The following is a 22,048-nucleotide window of genomic DNA, read 5'->3' as shown; positions in this document are numbered from 1 at the left end:
CCGGGGCATCAACCTCGGTGCCGGCAAGTGGGTACCCGCCGACCCCTGACCCCCAAACCCTGCACCCCCCCCGAGGACTACCCGCTCTTCCGGGGCATCAACCTCGCTGACGGCAAGTGGGTACCCGCCGACCCCTGACCCCCAAACCCTGCACCCCCCCCAAGGACTACCCGCTCTTCCGGGGCATCAACCTCGCTGACGGCAAGTGGGTACCTGCCGACCCCTGACCCCCAAACCCTGCACCCCCCCCCAAGGACTACCCGCTCTTCCGGGGCATCAACCTCGGTGCCGGCAAGTGGGTACCCGCCGACCCCTGACCCCCAAACCCTGCATCCCCCCCCCGAGGACTACCCGCTCTTCCGGGGCATCAACCTCGCTGACGGCAAGTGGGTACCCGCCGAGCCCTGACCCCCAAACCCTGCACCCCCCCCGAGGACTCCCCACTGTTCCGGGGCATCAACCTCGGTGCCGGCAAGTGGGTACCCGCCGACCCCTGACCCCCAAACCCTGCACCCTCCCCCGAGGACTCCACACTCTTCCGGGGCATCAACCTCGGTGCCGGCAAGTGGGTACCCGCCGACCCCTGACCCCCAAACCCTGCACCCCCCCCGAGGACTCCCCACTCTTCCGGGGCATCAACCTCGGTGCCGGCAAGTGGGTACCCACCGACCCCTGACCCCCAAACCGTTGCACCCCCCACCCCACCCCCGAGGACTCCCCGCTCTTCCCGGGTATCAACCTCAGTGCCGGCAAGTGGGTACCTGCCGACCCCTGACCCCCAACACTGCACCCCCCCCCCGAGGACTCCCCACTGTTCCGGGGCATCAACCTCGGTGCCGGCAAGTGGGTACCCACCGACCCCTGACCCCCAAACCGTTGCACCCCCCACCCCACCCCTGAGGACTCCCCACTCTTCCCGGGTATCAACCTCAGTGCCGGCAAGTGGGTACCTGCCGACCCCTGACCCCCAACACTGCAGCTCATGGGTACCCTCTGCCCCCTACACCGACCTGACTCCAACCCCGGAGGACTCCCCTTTTCATCCCTCACGTCCTCCTGTCCTGTCTCCCCCCGTGTCTGTCTGTCCTGCCCCCTCCCATCGGCGTGTCTGTGCCCCCAGGTGGCACCGGCTGGCACTGAGTGTGCACAGACAGTCCGTGACCCTGATCCTGGACTGTAAGAAGAAGGTGACGCGGACGCTGCCCCGGGGCCCCCGCCCGGTGATCGACACCCGTGGCATCACTGTCTTTGGCACCCGCATCCTCGACGAGGAGGTCTTCCAGGTACCGGCCCAGACTTTCCTGCATCCCCCGGCCCATGGGGACCCTGCCTGACCCCCATGTCTCCCCTAAGACTGGCTGGGTGTGAGGAATGGGGGGCAGTGCCTGGGGGTGGTTTGGGGGGAAATTGGGGGTTATTTCTGGGTGGGGTCACAATAGGGAAGCAGGATGGTATCAGGGTAACGCCTCTCCTCCCACCCTCGTTCCCTATACACACCCCTCCATCTATCCCCCAATCCATCCATCCCTCCATCCATTCCCACATGCATCCATCCATCCTTCTATGCCCCTAATCCATCCACGATCCATCCTTTCATCCCAACCCTCCCTCCCTCCATCCCCACGCACACCTGTGCATCCACCCAATCCTCCATCCATCCATCCATCCCTGCACACACCTCTCCACCCACCCATCCCTCTGTCCCCCCAATCCATCCCTCCATACCCACCTCCCTCCCTCCTTCCATCCCCACGCACCTGTCCTTCCACCCAATCATCCATCCATCCATCCATCCCTGCACACACCCCTCCACCCACCCTCCGTCCCTCCATCCAGCCCCACACACCTGTCCATCCACCCAATCCTCCAACCATCCATCCATCCATCCATCCATCCCTGCACACAGCCTTCCACCCACCCATCCCTCTGTCCCCCCAATCCATCCCTCCATCCCCACCCTCCCTCCCTCCCTCCATTCCCACACACCTGTCCATCCACCCAGTCATCCATCCACCCTACCCTCCATCCATCCATGATCCATCCCTTCATCCCCTCCCTCCAGCCCCCCATCCCTCTATCCCCTGCAGTCCATCCATGATCCATCCCCTCTCACCCCTCCATCCAACCCCATCCCTCCGTCCCTGGCCCCTTTCCCCATTCGTGGCGCGTGGGGACTCCAGGCCCAGCAGTGCCCGTCCCCCCATCACCCCATCTTTCTCTGCAGGGTGACATCCAGCAGCTGCTCATCGCCCCGAACCCCCAGGCGGCCTACGACTACTGTGAGCACTACAGCCCCGACTGCCCTGCCCTGCCCCACCTGCCCCAGGCACAGGAGGCGCTGCAGAGACCTGCCAGGCCCCAGGTGAGGGACATGGGGCAGACCGAGCAGGTCAGGCCTTTGGGTCTGATCTTGGGGAGGATACGGGCTGGGTGGGCCCGGGGAGCTGATTTTCGGGGGGATACACTGATCTCGTGGGGGATATGGGGCTGGATGGGCCCGTGGAGCTGATCGGGCTTGTGGGGCTGATCTGGCGGGGGGGTTACGGGGCTGGTCGGGCCTGTGGGGCTCATCTCGGGGGGATATGGGGCTGCTGGTCCTTCACTGACGTTTTCAGGTTCAAAGGGAAAAAGCCTGAAACCCCCCGAGGAGACACTGCCGGGTTCATCTCAGGGTCCCCCACCCCAATCTGCCCCTCAGACCCCACCCATCCACTGGGACCCCGCACTGGCCCCCTGGGGAAACATTGCCAGCTTCATCTCAGGGTCCCAGACCTCCCACCTGCCCCTCATAACTCTCCCCCATATGGGGCCACCCGCCCCCGTGTTCCCAATGTGCCCTGCTCCTTCTCGGGGCCACCTGCCCCCCGTGTTCCCAGCGTGCCCTGCTCCTTCTCGGGGCCCCCCGCCCCCCGTGTTCCCAGCGTGCCCTGCTCCTTCTCGGGGCAGGCTGCTCTGGCTTGCGGTGGGGTGGGGGGTGAACCCCAGAACTGGAGGTTTAAAGGCCGTTCTCCCCCCCTCATCCCTGCCCTGAGTGGGGGAGCTGAGAGTCAGGCCTAGGGAGGGGGAGGTGCCCAGGGGTGGGGAAGCCGGGGGGGGGGAAGAACTGGGGTGGGGGGGACCAGACAGACCCCCACACCCTGGTCCAGCCCCTGACCCTCCCCGCGCTGTGGGTTTCTGTTATGATTATTTTGTTCTCCTCCTTTCCCCCCTTCCACCGTCCCTCCCTCCCCCCTGTCGCCTAGTACTTTGAGGAGGAGGTGGAGTACTATGAGTACCCCGACTCTTACGGGAATAAAGAGGATGGGAACGCGTCCCTCCCCACTTCTTCGGGGGGCACAGTGGAGCAGGTAACCGGGGGGGGCAGGCTCTGCTCCACCCACAACGTCCGTCTGTCTGTCCCAGCTCCCGTTGTGTCTGAGTCTCATCCTCTCATGGCAGTGTCATCCATCCATCCATCCGTCCATCCATCACTGCTTCATTGCACCCCCTGAGCAGGAGCGCGGGAGGCACGGGTTGGGGGGCAGGGAATGGGGATACTAGTGGGGGGCAAGCCATGCCCTCCACACATTGTAACCTGCTGATGGGGCCTCTGGGGGTGGGGCAGAGGGGAGGGAATCCCGGTGTGTGCTCCATACACATGGGGGTCCCAAGGACAATGGGGGCTCTGGGATGACCCCTAGAGATTTGGGGTGCTCTGTATGTATCCCGGTTCCCAGAGGCAGAGGGGGTTCTGGGGCGACCCCTGGAGATTTGGAGTGCTCTATATGTATCCAGGTCCCCAGGGGAGAGGGGGCTCTGGGTGACCCCTGGAGATTTGGGGTGCTCTGTATGTATCCAGGTCCCCAGAGGCAGAGGGGGTTCTGGGGCAACCCCTGGAGATTTGGGGTGCTCTATATGTATCCAGGTCCCCAGAGGCAGAGGGGGTTCTGGGGCGACCCCTGGAGATTTGGGGTGCTCTGTATGTATCCAGGTCCCCAGGGGAGAGGGGGTTCTGGGGTCACCCCTGGAGATTTGGGGTGCTCTGTATGTATCTGGATCCCAGGGGCAGAGGGGCTTTGGGGCAACCCTGAGGGATGTGGGGTGCTTCGTACACCGGGGGGGTCCCTGCAGCAGCAGCCCCTGCGCCCCTGCTCCTCGTGAACTCATGCCCTGTGTGTTGTGTTTTCTTTCTGTGCCCGGCTCCCGGTCTGTGTGTGTGTCGCTGCCATCTTCATCCTCACCCTCATCACCTCCATCCTCCTCCTCCTCCTCCTCCTCCTCCTCACGTTGCGGCACCAGAAACCCGCCGGGCCGGGCCGCAAGGCGCCCGCCAAGCCGGCAGCCAAGCAGCAGAAACGGCAGCAGCTGATGAGCACGGCCCCAGCCTACGGCAAAGCCCCCGGCGGCGGGAAAGCCCCCGGCAACGGCAAATCCCCCGGCAAAGCCCCCGGCAAGTCCCCCGGCAACGGCAAATCCCCCGGCAACGCCAAGTCCCCCGGCAACGCCAAGATGGCAGCTGGGGGGAAACACCCGGCCGTGAAAAATGCCCTGGGCAAGGCCCAGACGGGGGGGAAGGCCTACGCTGGTACCGGCGCGCCCAGGAAACACGGCAACAGCTACCAGCAGGTAGAGCAAGAGCGAGGCATCCAGATCGGTGCTGGGCACCGCCCCGAGGGGGCAGCACGATCTGAGATCCGTGCGGGGGAGCATGCTCCCCCCACCCCATCCCCGCCCCCCAAGTCTGTGCGTCTCGCTCGTGTCTGTCCGTCGGTGGCGGGGCCATTCGGGAAGCACCTCGGCAACGTAAATAAACCAGCAGACAGGGAATGTGGGGAAGGCCCCGTGTCCCATTCCCTGCCCCCCCGAGCCAGCCAGTCCCCCCCATGGGGCCGTATCTCAGAGGGGACAGGCCCCGTGTCCCATTCCCTGCCCCCCCGAGCCAGCCAGTCCCCCCCATGGGGCCGTATCTCAGAGGGGACAGGCCCCGTGTCCCATTCCCTTGCCCCCCTGAGCCAGCCAGTCCCCCCCATGGGGCCGTATCTCAGAGGGGACAGGCCCCGTGTCCCATTCCCTGCCCCTCTGAGCCAGCCAGTCCCCCCCATGGGGCCGTATCTCAGAGAAACAGGCCCCGTGTCCCATTCCCTGCCCCCCCGAGCCAGCCAGTTCCCCCCATGGGGCCAAATCTCAGCCAGCGCCCCTTAGAGGGGACAGGCCCCGTGTCCCATTCCCTGCCCCTCTGAGCCAGCCAGTCCCCCCCATGGGGCCGTATCTCAGAGAGCCAGGCCCTGTGTCCCATTCCCTGCCCCCCTGAGACAGCCAGTCCCCCGCATGGGGCCGAATCTCAGAGGGCCAGGCCCTGTGTCCCATTCCCTGCCCCCCGTAGCCAGCCAGTGCCCCCCATAGGGACAAATCTCAGCCAGCGCCCCTTAGAGGGGACAGGCCCCGTGTCCCATTCCCTGCCCCCTGAGCCAGCCAGTCCGTGCCCTGGGGCCGGATTGGAGCCGGTGCCCCCTAGAGGGGAAAGGTCCCGTGTCCCACTTCCCTCACATTTTCTCTCTGTGTTTATTTATCTTGCACCTTCTTTCCCGTGAATGGACACCCCGAGTCCTCCTTGAGTGACAAGGGGTAGTCGCTCCCTGGCAGGGGGTGCTGCAGGGTGGTGCGATTCCATCAGCGATCGGTTTGTCTCCGTGTGTCTGGGAAAACGATCCGGGATGAATCCAGTTCTGCTGCCCCTGCCCCTTCCCCAGGAGGTAGAACAAGAATAACCTACTAATACTTCTGTCCTCTTTCTCTCTCTCCTCTAATCCATCTATCCCTGTGCATATCTGTCAATCTATCCTCATGTATCGCCGTCCATCTCCATGCACTTCCATTTGTCCATTGCATCCATCCATGTGCATATCTGCCTGTCTGTCCATCTGTCTATCCATCCCTATGCATGTTTATCTATCCATTGCATCCATCTGTCCTCATGTATATCCATCTATCCATGGCCTGCATCCATCTGTCCATCTGTCCTCATGCATATCCATCCATCCATCGCATCCATCCATCCATCTTTCTCCCCCGGCCCCCATGACTGCTGTTCCAACCTTGTTCCCCTTGGGTCCTGGTGACTGCCAACCCCACCCCCCAGGATGTGGGGCTGTCCCCTACAGAGGAGCCCTGGGGGGCTGGCAAGAACCTGGATTATATCCTACCCCTTGACCAGGACCCTGATGGTGCCTACTGGGAGGAGACAATGGGGCTGGAGGTGACTCCCCCGTCCCCCTCGGAGCCCTGGGCTGAGGTAACCGCCCTGGGGTTGGACTGGGGGGTGGCTAAGGGTCTGGATGGGAAGGGGAACGGGGCTGAGCTGGCTCCAGGGTTAGGGTCTAGCTCCCCCCTAGTTCTCCACAGCCCCACTATCTGTCTCAGTGGGGTGGGGCCTTAAAGCCTCCCCACGCTATTCAGGGCTGGTCCCCCTGAGAGCTGCCTCTGTGCTGATCCCATGATGGAAGAGATGGAGACCCTGCTCCAGGGGGAAGAGAGAGGGGTCTGTGGGGAAAGGACTGAGGATTCAGGACTGGGGGATCAGGACTCCTGGGTTCTATCTCCAGCTCTGGGTGGAGAATGGGGTCTAATGGGTTAGAGCCGGGAGAGAGGAGGCTGGGAGTCAAGGAGTTCTGGGGGATCCAGTTTCAGCACATCTCCTTGGTCCTGTCTCCCAGTAGGCACCGTGCTGTGCATTAACGTGTTGCTGGGTTTCTTTTCGTTCTCCCCTTCCCTGCTCCGCTTCTCCCCCATCCCGTGGGGCAGGAGGCTCCCAGCCCGGCCCCTGCCGCTCCGGGTGAGGACGAGGTACTTGTGGAGGAGTACGTGATGGGGCAGGAGTACGAGTACGTCTATAAGGACTTTCCTGAGGGAGCTGAGCCATCGGAGCTGGGGCCCGTGCTCTCTGCAGAGACCCCCCAGAATGGAGGCGTAAGTGGGGCACGGGGACGTCTCCTCGGGCCCTTCCTCCTGCTGGCCTCTCGTGGATGGTCTTTCGGTGGCGTCCGTCATGTTTGTGGTCCTGTGTTGGTGTCTCATGGTGTCAGTTACTGTTTGTTGAGATGTCACGTCCCGTTCATGGCTCTGTGTTGTCATCGTCATGGTGTCACTTCCTGTTTGTGGCCATTTGTTGGTGTGTCATGGCGGCACTTCCTGTTTGCCGTGGTGTCGCTTTCTGATGTGTTAATTCCTGTTTGTCGATGTGTCACTTCCTGCTTTTCATGGTGTCACTACTGTTTGAATTGTTGTCACTTCCTGTGTGGTGTCATTTTGTTTGTGGCATCCCTGCCTCCTTGTCAGCATTTACTGTTGTGTCACAGTCATTTTCTGTTTGTCGTGACATCACTTCCTCCGTGTTGGCTTGGCATCATGCGGGTCATGGCTGTCCAGTGTAGTGGTCGCTTCCTGTCTTTGGCAGTCCTTCCCTGCACCTCACTGACCATTGTGTCACTTTCCCTCCGCCATTCCATTTCCTGTGATGCGCTTCCTCTCTTGTGAGGTCACTTCTTGCTCGGAGTGACATCAGCACCCTCTCCCCCACCTCGTATGTTCAGAGATGGGCCTGTCGTGCCCCGATGGCATCGCACCTGATGTTATAACCATGACATCCTCTGCCTTGGCAATGCCCCAACCCGCCAGGGCATCCCCACTCTGTGATGTCATCTTACGCCCTGTGATGTCATCCCCACGTACGGCCATCTCTGTTATTCACCCACCTCCCCGAGTATTGGCCGCGCTGGTGTCAATTACCGATTTGGGGGGTAACCTCCAAAAGGGATGCGGTAATTCCCCTCCCCGCACGCTGCCATCTCGATGGGGCTGGCGATTTAGGGCTGGGGCATCTCCAGATGTGGACCTTTAAATCTCTCCTCCCCCTGACCGCCTCCCCTGGGGTGTGTTTCACCTGGTGATGTGACCTGTCCTCAGTTTCCCTTCAGAGCTGCTGTGGGTTGCGATGCATTGATTAGCTCAGAGCTAACGGAGAATCCTAACTCAACAGGCCCAGAGGCTCCAAGGGAGCTGATAGGGGCGAGGGTGGGTTCCAATGAGAAACGGCAGCCTTGTCTCCCTAGGCTGCAGGCGGATAACTGAAGGGTTGGGACACGATCCTGAGGCCTTACACAGAGCCTGCCCCAGGTTTACTTCAGCTTTACTCAGACTTTACTCCACATTTACACAGACCCTGATCTGCATTTCCTTCACCGTTACTCCATTTTTCCTCAGACCATGGGGGACAGGGAGTCTCAGATAACAGAGCCTCGGGGTGGTGCGGCTGAGTGGTGCTCGATGAGCCCTGCCGCCCGATGGGGGAGCTGGGATTTGCAGGGATGGGAGGGTGCCAGAGTGGGCCTCGGGTGTGTTATATTGACCGGGCCACTCTTTGCGGTTATATGTGTGTTACCCCCAGGCTGTGCGCGGAGTCAGAGGCTACAAAGGAGAGAAGGGAGAGCCGGCCGTCATGGAACCGGTAGGTCTCTGCGTCGACGGGTTAGGGGGAGATCAGTTGATCCCACCAGCCCCTCCATTGTCCATGCCTGGACGTTGCCCATCTCTGCATAGTCCGGGCCTTGGGGTGCCCCACCCCCATGCAGCCCCCAATGCACCCTGTGGCAGGAGCAGGATATCCTGCTGTGCATGGGACAGAGCCCCCCCCCAACGCCTCCTGTCCTGTCTCAGCCCCTGCCCTGTTCAGGGATCAGCACGCCCTGAATGCCCCGTCACAGGTCATCTGGGCCTGGAGCCCCCCCGGGGTTGTGTGTGTGTGTGATGGACGTAGTGATCTATCGTGTGATGATAGGCACAGACGAGTGTATGTGTGCAGGGGGGCAGGGTGCGCACGGCAGGATGGGACGTGTGCGTGTCCCTGCACACCTGTGTGAACAAGCATATATGTATTGTCACACTTCCAGGGGGAAGAATCATGTGTGTGCACATATGTTGCATGTGCCCCTGAGTGTGTGCATGAGTTTGCACAGGCCTCTGCCTGCAGATTCACCTTTGTACCTTTCTGTCGGTGCTTGCACAATTGTGTATGCGTGTGCAAATGTATATTTGTGAGTGCCTGTGAGTGCACATCTAGTTTGCGTGTAGGTGTTAGTTCCCATGTGTGTGCATCTGTTACGCACCACAGCATGTGTGTCTGTGTGTATTTGCACACTCTGGTGCATGCATGCCACTGTATTTGCATGTTTGTGTTAGTAGATGTCTATGTGCGTGGGAGGGTGCCCTGTCGTGTGTGCACAGCCAGTGGCTGTCTCTCCTGATGGGGGGAGTGGGCGAGGGGTGTGGATGAGCCGGGAGACCTTCCCCCTTTTCAAACTCACCTGGGCAGTCCCCAGTCTCTCTAGGATGCCTCCTGGCCAGGGGCTGTGTCTGTCCAAGGCCTCCTCAGCTGGGGGCTTTATCGCCCCCCACCCCGGGCCCACTCTGCCCTTGCCCCACCTGGGCCTGTCGGTGGCGTAACCCTGCTCTCTGCCTCTTGTTCTGCAGGGAATGCTGGTGGAGGGCCCCCCCGGCCCTGAGGGACCTGCGGTAAGAGCCTGTCTGTTTGTCCGTCCGGGGAGTTCTGGGGGATGCTCTGGGGCTGGGGGCAGATCCCCCTGCTGGTGCATTAACCTCACTGTGTGTCTCTCATGTGTTTCCTCAGGGCATATCAGGGCCGCCGGGCACACAGGGCCCTCCGGGCCCCCCAGGAGATCCTGGTGAGAGGGTAAGTGCGAGCTGGAACCTGGCCCCACGGCAGGGGTTGTGGGTCCAGCACCAGCTCTTGGGGAGACCGCGGCCCCCCTTCCAAGGGAGGAGTGAACGTGAGTTTGCATGGTGAGGTGCGAATGTGTGCTGGGGTGGGATGTCATTGTGCCCCCTTGGCTGGGGAAGGCGCCGGGCGTGTGAGTACCTCGGAGTGTGCAAGCATTAGCGTGTGGGATTGTGCATGCGTGTGCATACACAGCGCCGATGGCCTGGGGTGTTTGGAGGTAGGCCAGAGATCCCGGCAAGGCCAGTGTGTGTCAGGGTGTTGGGAGAATATGAGGCTGGCACTGTGTGTGGGGAAGATGGGTGCAGCGCTGGAGGGGCTGTGGTTGCTGAGACGTGCAGGGGCAGCAGCAGCACTGTCTGAGGGGAAGATCGCAGGCCCCGTCCCCATGCAATAACCTCCCGCTCTGCGTCTCCCTCCAACAGGGTCCTCCTGGCCGTTCAGGTCTCCCTGGCTCGGATGGGATGCCTGGACCCCCTGGCACGTCCCTCATGCTCCCGGTGAGTGAGGAGGTGTTTGATGGGTTAATGATGGGGCTGCTGCAGTCTGGAATGGAATGGGCTAACACAGGCTGACTAGGGTCTAGAACAGCAGGGGAAGGTGCTGATAGGGTGACCTAGAACTGGGGTGGCTCTGTGGGCTCTAGAATAAAACTAGACAAAATACTTGTGGGAGCTGGAACAAGAAGTATATGGAAGGTGGGGGCTCTGAGGTCTAGAATAAGATCAGGAGAACTAATTTGTGTGATCTAGAACCAGAAAGGATAATGTGGGTTTGTGGGTCTTGAATAAATCAAGGAAGACTCTCACTGTGTTACCTAGAACTAGGGACAATATGATGTGTCTGTGGAAATCTAGGGCAGGCATGGGGCTCAGATAGCAGTATCCAGAACTGGTAGATGATAAAATGGGTCTATGGGGCTCAAGAACTCAGATACCTAATACTGTAGCCTATACAGTGGGCTTGCGGGGTCTAGAGTAAAACAAGAGGAACTCTGATAGCATGGCCTAGAACCAGAGAGGATAGATGGACCTGTAGGAATCTAAAAGGGATGAGAGAACAGAGATGGTAGAACTGGGGAGGATACAGTGGGTCAGCTGAAGTCTAAAACAAAAAGGGGAACTCTAGTACTGTGATCTAGAACTGAAGATTTTAGAGTGGATCTGTGAGGATCTAAGATGTGGGAAAGAGGAGGCTGATTCTCTTAGCTAGTCCTGGTTAGTATGTAGTGGGGCTATTTGAATGTAGAACCCAGAGAGTAACTCCTAAAACAGAGGCATCTTAGAGTATAAATCTGTAACAGACAAGATGGATTCTACAAATATTACCTAAAACCACAAAAGATGTCTAGGTCTAGATTAGAAGAAAAACCTGTGATCTAGAACTGGAGATTGCACAGTGGATGGGCCTGTGTGGAATCTAGAACAGGACAGGGAGACTCTGGTGCTGTTCTCTGGAAATGTAGATAATATAATAGGGATATGGGAATTTAGGATAGAAGGGAGAGCTCTCGTAGCGTGATCTAGAACTGGAGAGCACAGTGAGTTAAGAACAGAAAGGCTAGTGTTAATAGCATTATCTAGAACCAAAGATGATGCAGGGAGTCTAGAATAGAAGGGTGAACCCTGATAGCATTACCTGAAACTAGCAAGCCTACATGGTGCGCTTATCTGTGTATGGAACAGAAATGGGCACTCTGGTAGTATTACCTAGAATCGTAGAGCATGCAGTGGATATGTGTGAGTCTAGACGAGAAGGGAGAGTACCAGGAATGCAGCCTGGAATTGGATAGGTTGCAGCAAATCTCTGGGAATCTACAACAGGCCAGGGGAGCTCTGGCAATGTGATCTGCTTCCCCCCCTCCCTCGCCCCCCGGCATCGTGACGTGTGAAGGACAGAGCAGGCCTTGGGCTCTGGAGCTCTAGGGAGGGCTCCGGGTATGTCTCCCAGGAGCCCAGTTCTGGGAGGGTGGTGTGAGTTCTGGGATTTTGCTGTGAGTTCAGGGATGGTGGCAGTGTGATTTTCACACCTGAAGGTTTGTCTTTCCTCCCCCAGTTTCGGTTTGGGAGCAGCGGTGGAGACAAGGGGCCCGCGGTGTCCGCACAAGAGGCACAAGCGCAGGCCATTTTACAGCAAGCCCGGGTAAGTCTAAAGTGGAGACAGGGCAGGGAGAGTTGGGCCGGGTCAGGGTAGGAAAAGATCCTGCCTTATCTCCTACCCTGGAGCCCTGATAAATTTGGTAATCGAGAACCCAGATACCAAATGGGTATCTGGGTTCTCGATTACCCAGAACCTCAGTGGGTTCTCGATCCCAGAACCTCAGTGGGATCACAATTTATTATCTTTCTAGAACCATGTTAAGGATCACTCTTTTATTGCTCTTTAAGATTCCATACCACATAGTGGTCAGTGCCCTTTGTCACGGAGTCCCTGGGCGATGCTCTGGAACTGCTCCCCATGAAGCCAGTCAGGACTCTGGGGCAGTCGCCTTTCTGTGAGCAGCCTGTCTTCAGGACACGCAGCTCACACAGCTTCCACCTTCCTGGGTCTGACCTCGGAGCATTCAGCATCCTCTGCCCCTCCGTGCGCTTCCCACAGCGAGTCCGCTCAGGCGGGGCTCCTGGGGAAGCCAGAGGGTCCTGCACCCCAACTTCGCAGTCAGACGTGACTCTCAGCCAGCCAGTAAAACAGAAGGTTTATTAGACGACAGGAACATGGTCTAACACAGAGCTTGCAGGTGCAGAGAACGGGACCCCTCAGCTGGGTCCATTTTGGGGGGCAGTGAGCCAGACAACCACGTCTGCACTTCACTCCATGTCCCAGCCAGCCCCAAACTGAAAACCCCCCTCCAGCCCCTCCTCCTCTGGACTTTGTTCCTTTCCCGGGCCAGGTGGTCACCTGATTCCTTTGTTCTCCAACCCTTCAGCTCTCACCTTGCAGGGGGGGAAGGGCCCAGGCCATCAGTTGCCAGGAAACAGGGTGTCGGCCATTCTCTGTGTCCAGACCCCTGCACACACATGCCCTCTAGGGCTCTGCAATGATCATACACCCTTACTCCACCCCCTAGATACTTAAGAACTGCCTAGGGGAAACTGAGGCACCCCCACACTATTCAGAGGAAACATTAAGAACAGTCCCACTTCGTCACATCTCTCCCCCCTTCGAGATCGAACTGAGCGGGGTCACTTTAGCTGGTGACCTGGGGAAGTTCGAAGCCACCAACGTTCCCATGGATGACCCAGCATCTCTCCCATTCCTTGATAGGAGTTACACCAGGCCCTTCCAGTTTCACGCCCTCCCTTAGGTCAGGGGTGGTCGATAGCACTCGCAGGCCGCATGTGGGAAGGTTTATGCAGCCCATGCCCTTTGGCCACCCCAAGAATGTCTCCCCATTGACCATCACCTTCTGCTCCCACTGGAGGTCTGGGGGGCCTGGCCCCAGGAAACTCCACACAGACATATAGGTTGGGGTCAGGAGTGGGAGCCTGTCCACATCCCCACCCATCTGGCTGACGGAGTCTATGGCCTTGGGACCCAGCAAGGGAGCTAGACACCGGGGCTTTTCCGCAGGGTCCCCTTGGTTCAAATCGCCAGCCTGCTCAAAGGCAGTGAGGTGGGCATCCACACCCCCCCCTCCTTAACCAGGGGCAGCAATTTAGTCTCGAGGTTCCCTGCGGAACTGGCCCCCCGGGATCTATCCCCACTCACCCCGGGGAGGTCCCCTAGGCCTCTCCGCTCCCCCACCGCCAGTTCATGCTGCTGCTGCTTCTGCAGCTCTTTCTCGGGCTCTCGCTGTCTCCCACGGTCCTCTTGCTCTCTCAGACTCAGCTCCAATCCCGTCCGTCTCGATCCCCCGATGGGGCCCGATCGTGAAGACCCCCGTCTGGTCGGGGACAGGAGTCTTGGCGATGCCTGGCTCCCGCTTCAGCTGCTCCCAGATCCTGCTATAGCCCCAGTTGGGGTCAGGAATCTGTTCCTTAGAGCGGTCATCCTCCTCCAGCTGCACGATTAACTCTGCTTTGGTGAACTTTCCAACGCTCAACCCTCTCTTTTTGCACAGGGTTACAATGTCCTTCTTAAGGAGACAGTGACAGGCCGTCACTCCGCTCTTCCCAAGTTGTTGTGGACTCACAGGCCCGTGTGTTCTCAGCTCCCCACGGTTTCCAGGGAGAACCCCTAGTGTGCCAGCCCTTCTCGAGGTCACCCCCTCTTTGCCAGGGTCGAGCTGCAGACTCCTCCGCCCCTTGGACTGCTCGCTGCAATCCCCAGGGGAACCCTGTTACTGCACAGTCCTTCTCGCTGGTCACACACTCCCAGGGGTTAACCGCCCCCCGAAACCGCTCCTCTCTGAGCCTTCAGCAGGCCTGGTCCTCAGCAATCCCCCTTCGTGTTACTGCTCCCCAGTCACTTACTGCAGGAAGCACCATCCACGGGGTGCAGTACATCCCACCGCTGCCACCAGTTGTCACGGAGTCCCTGGGCGATGCTCTGGAACTGCTCCCCATGAAGCCAGTCAGGACTCTGGGGCAGTCGCCTTTCTGTGAGCAGCCTGTCTTCAGGACACGCAGCTCACACAGCTTCCACCTTCCTGGGTCTGACCTCGGAGCATTCAGCATCCTCTGCCCCTCCGTGCGCTTCCCACAGCGAGTCCGCTCAGGCGGGGCTCCTGGGGAAGCCAGAGGGTCCTGCACCCCAACTTCGCAGTCAGACGTGACTCTCAGCCAGCCAGTAAAACAGAAGGTTTATTAGACGACAGGAACATGGTCTAACACAGAGCTTGCAGGTGCAGAGAACGGGACCTCTCAGCTGGGTCCATTTTGGGGGGCAGTGAGCCAGACAACCACGTCTGCACTTCACTCCATGTCCCAGCCAGCCCCAAACTGAAAACCCCCTCCAGCCCCTCCTCCTCTGGACTTTGTTCCTTTCCCGGGCCAGGTGGTCACCTGATTCCTTTGTTCTCCAACCCTTCAGCTCTCACCTTGCAGGGGGGGAAGGGCCCAGGCCATCAGTTGCCAGGAAACAGGGTGTCGGCCATTCTCTGTGTCCAGACCCCTGCACACACATGCCCTCTAGGGCTCTGCAATGATCATACACCCTTACTCCACCCCCTAGATACTTAAGAACTGCCTAGGGGAAACTGAGGCACCCCCACACTATTCAGAGGAAACATTAAGAACAGTCCCACTTCGTCACACCCTTCCAGAGCTTCCCCAAGGTCACAATTTACTGCCACTCTAGAACTGCAGGATAATGGTTTGTCACCTTTCTAGAATCTCAGCAGATCCCTGTTCGTTGCCCTTCTAGATTCATTTATAACGTTATGGTTAAGTAGCTCTTCAACAACATCCCTGCCCTTCTAGAACCCAGACGAGATTACAATCAACTGCTCTCCTGGAACCATGGGGGTTACAGTCTGTGCCCACCTAGAACCCTTGCAAGTGTAACAAAACATTTTACTGCATTTCTAGAACCCCAAGACTATCATGGATCATTGCCTTAAGACTGTGATTTGATTGATCTTCCCTTCAAACCTTATTAACCCTCCTGAGTGCTGATCAAATCACAATTTCTCCTTTTCTAGAACTCCAATGAGGCCCCACCTTGTCACCCCCCTAGAACCCCCATCAAACATGCTAGGACCATGCTTGTCCCCTTCTAGAACCCTGATGACATCACAATGTGCTCTTTCCTAAAACCCCAGTAAGTCTGTAGCTTCTCTTCTAGAACATGAGTGTCACTGTTTTCCCTCCAGTCTATAGATGCTGATAAATTCATGTTTTATTCCCCTCTTAGATCCCCAACTGGGACCCTGTTCTTACCCCCCAAGTCCCAATAATTCTCTGGATCCCCATGTTTCCGGCTCAGCCCTGTTCTAGTCCCACCCCTTATTCCCTGCTTTGTTCTGTGTTTGGCGGAGATCCTGGCTTGCTGCAGTCTAATTCTCCTTCTCCTCTCTCTCTCCTAGATGGCCCTGCGTGGCCCCCCGGGACCCATGGGATACACTGGCCGGCCTGGGCCCCTGGTAGGTACCTGCTCCGGGATGGGGTTGGGAGGAGGCATCGCTTGATGGCTGGTGCTCTGGGGATGTGGGGGCGGGTGTCAGGGCTTAGGGGGAACGTGTTGGCTTGTCCCTGGGGTGGGACACAGAGTGCTGGAGTCACTAGGGCTTCATGTCCTTGTGTTCCCCGTGCTCTGGGCATGTGGGGCTGTGGTCACTGGAGTTTCACGTCCCCAGGTTCTGTGGGTCCCAGTGCCCCGGGATGTGGGGCAGGGAGTGGGGCTGGTGTCACTGGAATTTCACGTCCCCGGGTTCTGTGGGTCCCAGCGCCCTGGGGAGATTGTGGGGAGGGTTGTGGCCCTGAGCCCACGTGCTGCCCCCAGGTAACCCCCTCTGCTCTGCTGTCTCATTCCAGGGGCAGCCAGGGGGCCCCGGGCTGAAGGGGGAAGCCGGAGACTTTGGACCCCAGGTAACAGGCTTGGCCTTGGCAGGAGATTGGGGGGTTGGAGCCCAGCACGACCCCGACTCTGACCCCTGGCTCCTGCCCTGACCTCTTGCTCCGACCCATGGACATGACCCCTGTCACTGACCTCTGATCTCAGCCACTGACCTCTGACCCCTTCACTCTGACCCCAGTCCCTGACCTCTGACCCCAGTCCCTGACCCCTTCACCATGACCTCTCTCCCCAGCCCATGACCCTGGTCTCTGACCCTTACTCCCAATCATTGGCCCCTGACCAGCGTGAATGACCCGTGACCCCCACCTCTGTTCTGTGACCCTAACTCACGATCAGTGGCCCCTGACCTTGACGTCTAACCCCTGACGCTGGCAAGCGACCTCTGACCCCTGGTTCCGATGCTGGATTTCTTCTGGGCTGTTTGGATCCCAGGCTCCTGTGACTTATAACCCTGACCCAGAGCTGGGGTCACTGCCGCCCGCCCCTCTGTTTACCCTTTGTTACCACTCTCTGTCACCCCACCCCTCATTAACCCCTCAGACACTGGGGAAGAACCCCCCTGTCTGACCCCAGGAGCCCCGTCCCACCCTGGAGCCTAACCCTGATCTGAGCCCCCAGACCCCCGCATTAGCCCCTCGGCCCTGGAGAGCTCCCACCCCCGTATCTCCCTCTTCTCCTCCCTGCCCAAGCGGCTTGTGCGGGAAGCTCTGCTCACCCTTTCCCTCCCTCTTTCTCTGTAGGGACCCCGCGGGCCACAGGGCCTGTCTGGCCCCCCGGGGAAGCCTGGAAGGAGGGTAAGTGTGTGGATCCTGGTGGGGATACCCCAGGGTGGGGGCAGGTCTGTGCCCGGTGAGCCGCCTCTCATCCCGTCTCTGTCTCTCTCTGGCAGGGTCGTGCTGGAGCCGACGGCGCTCGGGGGATGCCCGGGGAGTCTGGTGTTAAGGTAACAGGGTCATGGCTTCCGTGGACAAGGCACTGGGTGTGAGCCTGCCCAGGGGACCAATCAGGGCCTGGCCTCCTTGGGCTGGTGATCCACTAGGTCCTAGCACTGTAGATCCACAGATGATCCAGTAGGTCACTGCTCTGGTGACCCACTGGGCTGTAGCAGTGTTGATCCAGTAGGTTGCGTTGCTGGTAATCCACTAGGTCACCACCCCTGCAAATCCACCAATAGTCCATGAGGTGAAGGCACTGAAGATCACTAGATCACCTGAGCTATTTATCCATGAATCCAGTGGTAATCCACTCTTCCAGCAACTCACTCATTCAGCATGATGATCCATTAGCGATCTAGTCATTTGCTGTGTGAGTGATCCACTCAGAGCATGCACGAATATCCTGGTGATGCACTAATATCCTGGTGATGCACTGTCCTGGTAACCCACCCATGCAGCGTGGTGATCCTCGTGCACCAGTGATCCACTCTAGCACGTTGGAGACCCACTAACTCAACCAGCGACCCTCCCATTCTGTGTGGGAACATCACTGCTTCAGAACAAGGATCCCGGGGGCCTGTGCGTGACAGGCCCACCCTTGTTCCCAGTGGGGAATTGCAGCCCACCTCCTGGGGATGGGGTGACCTGGGAGGGGGTCCTACGGGGGTGTCTCCCCAGCTGGGGTGTGCTGGCTCAGGGAGCTGTTCTGTGCTTCTCTCCGCAGGGCGACCGAGGCTTTGACGGGTTGCCGGGGCTGCCGGGGGACAAGGGGTACAGGGTGAGTCATGTTGGCCGGGGGCCTCGTGGTGCGGGGAGCAGGGGGGGCCCGGTCCTGGTACACTGTTGGGATCTCCCTGAGAGATGGGGCCGCCCCGCGGTCAGTTCTGGCCAGCCCATGTGTGTGCTACACAATTGTGCACCCCCCTCTGAGCATTGATACACACACAGACACACAACTGTACACCACACAGCCAGAGCCGCCGCCCTACCCGCACGCACACGCGTATCTACACACACAGATATACGCACTCTAGTTCCAGCAGGGCTTGTTTCGGGGCAGACCAGCGGCCGGAGCAACGCAGGGGCAGCCGAGCCCTTCTGGCCTCAGAATCTACGCACAGTCTTACGCAACTTGTGCAACGCACACAGCCACGCGGAACGCTAGACACCTCCTGCACACACACATCCCCGCAGCTGTGTCACCACAAACACACCGCACCGTGCAGTAGACGCACAGCCTCCCCAGCGCACTTGTGCAGCCAGGTGTGTGCAATCACACAGTCACATAGCTACAACCGTGCACACAACAACGCTCTCCTAACTGTATGTGCACACACTCAGATACGCAACAATACACACAGCACATCTGCAATTGCGCACAACAACACAGCTGCACGCAGTTCACAGCCCAACACATACACATCCGGCACGTTTGCAATGCACCCCCACCCCCCTGCAATTACAGTCACCCCCACGGCACATACAGCCGCGTCCCCATCACACACACAGCCACCCCCCAAGCACCTGCGCATCCCACGTACACAACCCCCATGGCTCCCCACCCGCCCGCCCAGCTGATCCAAGGCTTTGTCCCCGCAGGGTGAGACGGGTTCCCAGGGCATCCCAGGCCCCCCTGGTGAGGACGGACAGCGGGTGAGTAACTGCTCACTGGAGGGTCGGGGGGGGGCATGGGAGGGAGACTGAGGGGAGCTGGGGTGGCTCCCCGGGGAGGGAGATGTGGGAGAGCTGTGGGGAATATGGAGAAGGGGAATGGGGTGATGGAGGGGGCTGGAGGTGGGGGGAGCAGAGGGATCTGGAAACGGGGAGCAGGGATGGCTGTGGGGGAGCTGAGCTTGCTCCCCTCCCCGTTCTCTGCCTCACCCCCTTTTTCTCTTCCCCCAGGGAGACGATGGAGAGGTCGGCCCCAGAGGGCTCCCTGGAGAACCGGTACGTCCCCTCCCTGCCAGGCAGGCAGCAGGAGCTTGTGCCAGTGCGAGAGGGGGCAGCTCCCCAGGGTGGTGCAGAGGGATAATCAGGGCCCCATTTACCCTGTTCTCCCCACCCACCCCCTGCCAGGGATTTACTCCCCCTACACTCCATGGAATTGGGCCCCACAATCCTCCCTGTTCTGGCCCTGTCTGAATCCACTGCTCTGAGGGCAGGCAACTGCCCCAGCAGAGCCTTGATTCTCAGCCCCTTGGCTCTCAGCTCTGTGTTGTTAACCCAGGGGTGAGCAAACTTTGTGGCCTGAGGGCCATATCTGGATATGGAAATTGTATGGCAGGCCATGAATGCTCATGAAAATGGGGCTGGGGGTGCGGGCTCTGGGGTGGGGCCAGGGATGAGGGGTTTGGGGTGCAGAAGGGGGCTCCAGGCTGGGACCAAGGGGTTCGGAGGGCGGGAGGGGGATCAGGGCTGGGGCAGGGGGTTGGGGCACGGAAGGAGGTCAGGGGTGCAGGCTCTGGGCGGCACTTACCGCAACCAGCTCCCGGAAGCAGTGGCATGTCCCCGCTCCGGGTCCTTTGCGGAGGCGTGGCACCGGCCGTGTGGCTCTGCGTGCTGCTCTGTCCGCAGGCGCCACCCCTGCAGCGTCCACTGGCTGCGGTTCCCGGCCAATGGGAGCTGCGGGGGCAACGCTTGGGGCGGGGGCAGCCTGAGGCACCCCCTGGCTGCCCCTACATGCAGGAGCCGGAGGGGGGACATGCCGCTGCTTCCGGGAGCCACGCAGAGCCATGGCACGCGCAGAGAGGGGCAAGCCCCCGACCCCGCTCCCCGACGGGAGCTCGAGGGCCGGATTAAAAGGTCTGACGGGCTGGACACGGCCCGCGGGCCATAGTTTGCCCACCCCTGTGCTAACCCCTTTCCATAAAATCACCATTAACCATTCAACCTACTGATGGCAAAATCAAAGCTCAACGTTAACTGCTTCACCGCCCTCACTTCAGCAGAAACAAGCCAGTTAATGGTTTATCCCCAAACCTCCATCTGCTCCCATTTATGTCCAAACTGCCCCCTCTCCTGTGCCCCCGGCTCCCGGTATTGTTCCCGGTATTGCCGGGACTGGACTCCTTGGTGCCTCAGGAGCTGGCAGTGCGGAGGGGAGGAGTTTGAAATTGGCAGGATATAGCCAAGGGTTGGCACGGCGTGGAAGGGATCCAGTTGGGGCCCTAGACTCAATTTGAAAATCCCAGCCTGGGTCCCTAAAGACACCGTGAGGGGTGAGCTGAAAACTGGGGGTGCTAAGGCCCTGCTGTTGGGGAGCCACGGGATGGGACTGCAGCCAGCTTTCGACAGGGGAGCGCCGACTAGTGCAGGGAACACTCTTGACAGATCAGTTTGGAAAATGGGACCCAGGCAGGGATCGGGGCTGGCACTAGGATTGGGCTAGGTGTTGGTATTGGGGCTGGCATTGGCGTGAGGGCTGAGATTGGTGTTGGAGTTGGTCCTAGGGTTGGCGTTAGGCTTAGAGTGGGAGTTGACAGTGGGGTGGGCTTGGCGTTGGAGTTGGCGTTAGGGTTGTGGTCGGCGATAGGGTTGGGGTGGACGTTGGAGTTGGAGTCGGCGTTGGTGTTAGGGCAGGGTTGGGGTTTGGTTGGGTTTGTTTTCTCTTTTCTCCTGTCCCTTCCCCGCTCTTGCGGCTCTGTTACATTTACAGATTTGACGCTGTTTGGAAAAGCTACAGCCTGGGGTGGGGGGAGGATGAGAACCCACCAAAATCCTCTCTCCTGGGGTATTTGGTAGTAAAATCCAGGACAAATGCAAGTGTCTGGACTCTCTGAAACACTGGGTTTATCGAGAGCCTGAGCGGTGTGAACATTCCCACATGGTGCCCGTATCCCCGTCGCCCAGAACGCTCTTCCCCGAGAGCAGTTCCCTTTTGGGCAAGCCTCCGGAAGCTGTTTGGGGGTTAGCCCTTGCTACCCGTGGGGTGGATGGATGAGCTGTCTGGGGCCGGGCGTCGGGGACAGAGCAACACCAGCTGGGGAACTGGCCTGTGGGGTCCCTCTGTGCCTGCCCCTGGCAGACTCCACAAGGGCCCAGCGTCTCCTAATACGGGCGCCCGCGGCGTCTCGTTGCAGTGAAACTGAGGGGTCTTAGCGCCATGTCCCAGGATGCTCTGGGGTTTCACCCCAGCACGCGGCCCAGGCCACAGGGTCTGGGATCGGAGCAGGAGCAGGGTCTGCACCACGGAGCAGCGTCCTCATGGGGTCCTCAGCTCCAGGGCTTATGTGTTGCTTGCTCAGTGTGGTGCCGGGAGTGTGGGCTGGTTCAGGGTGTGCATGTCTGGGTGCACGTGTGCTGCTGTTTGCTGGGCTGGGGGGGGCAATTGCTGGCTCCCCCCGCAGCCCTGGTGGGGGACCCAGGCCCAGCTTAGTCCCTACAGCCTCACTAACTCGGGTCTCTCCCCTCCCTGCAGGGACCCAGAGGTTTGCTTGGACCCAAAGGCCCACCAGGGATCCCCGGGCCTCTGGTAAGTGCCACACATGGCATCCCAATTCCCCCAGCCCCCCGTGACCCCCACCACATTAACCTCCATCTGTCTGTCTGTCTCCTCCGCAGGGCGTGCGTGGCATAGATGGTCCCATCGGGCCCAAAGGGAACCTGGTGAGTCGGCACGGCTGTCTGTCTGTCTGTCTGCGCTGCCAGGTCCTGCTATGGACTGGGTTGGCCCACCCAGGGACGCCAGTGCTGTGAGCTTCCCCTACAGCAGTGCCCCAAGTCAGGGACTCCAGTGCTGCGAGCTTCTCCTACAGCAGTGCCCTAAATGGGGTCTCTGGTGCTGCAAGCTTCCCCTATAGCAGTGCCCCCATCCAGTGATCCCAGTGTTGTGAACTTCCCCTACAGCAGTGCCCTCTCTCCCTTCTGTATAACATGCAGGTCGTTCTGG

The 22,048-nt window shown here is 59.7% G+C and overlaps 1 protein-coding gene across 1 annotated transcript in view; it reads left to right on the top strand.

The window, feature by feature from the left end:
* COL11A2 (collagen type XI alpha 2 chain) overlaps positions 1-22,048 on the top strand; it is a 72,070-nt gene that overhangs the window by 12,727 nt on the left and 37,295 nt on the right. Inside the window, exons 4-21 of the mRNA XM_075119659.1 lie at positions 1,121-1,283; positions 2,225-2,362; positions 3,243-3,347; positions 6,781-6,945; positions 8,423-8,482; positions 9,505-9,546; positions 9,662-9,724; positions 10,195-10,269; positions 11,825-11,911; positions 15,735-15,791; positions 16,183-16,236; positions 16,966-17,019; positions 17,115-17,168; positions 17,885-17,938; positions 18,760-18,813; positions 19,063-19,107; positions 21,578-21,631; positions 21,721-21,765. Of these exons, the coding sequence (XP_074975760.1) occupies positions 1,121-1,283; positions 2,225-2,362; positions 3,243-3,347; positions 6,781-6,945; positions 8,423-8,482; positions 9,505-9,546; positions 9,662-9,724; positions 10,195-10,269; positions 11,825-11,911; positions 15,735-15,791; positions 16,183-16,236; positions 16,966-17,019; positions 17,115-17,168; positions 17,885-17,938; positions 18,760-18,813; positions 19,063-19,107; positions 21,578-21,631; positions 21,721-21,765 (1,369 nt within the window). The remainder of the gene's footprint in view (positions 1-1,120; positions 1,284-2,224; positions 2,363-3,242; positions 3,348-6,780; positions 6,946-8,422; positions 8,483-9,504; positions 9,547-9,661; positions 9,725-10,194; positions 10,270-11,824; positions 11,912-15,734; positions 15,792-16,182; positions 16,237-16,965; positions 17,020-17,114; positions 17,169-17,884; positions 17,939-18,759; positions 18,814-19,062; positions 19,108-21,577; positions 21,632-21,720; positions 21,766-22,048) is intronic.

This window comes from Caretta caretta, chromosome 14 (genome assembly GCF_965140235.1).
Source record: "Caretta caretta isolate rCarCar2 chromosome 14, rCarCar1.hap1, whole genome shotgun sequence".
Taxonomy (NCBI): Eukaryota; Metazoa; Chordata; order Testudines; family Cheloniidae; genus Caretta; species Caretta caretta.
This window is presented reverse-complemented; position numbering and strand designations above follow the sequence as displayed.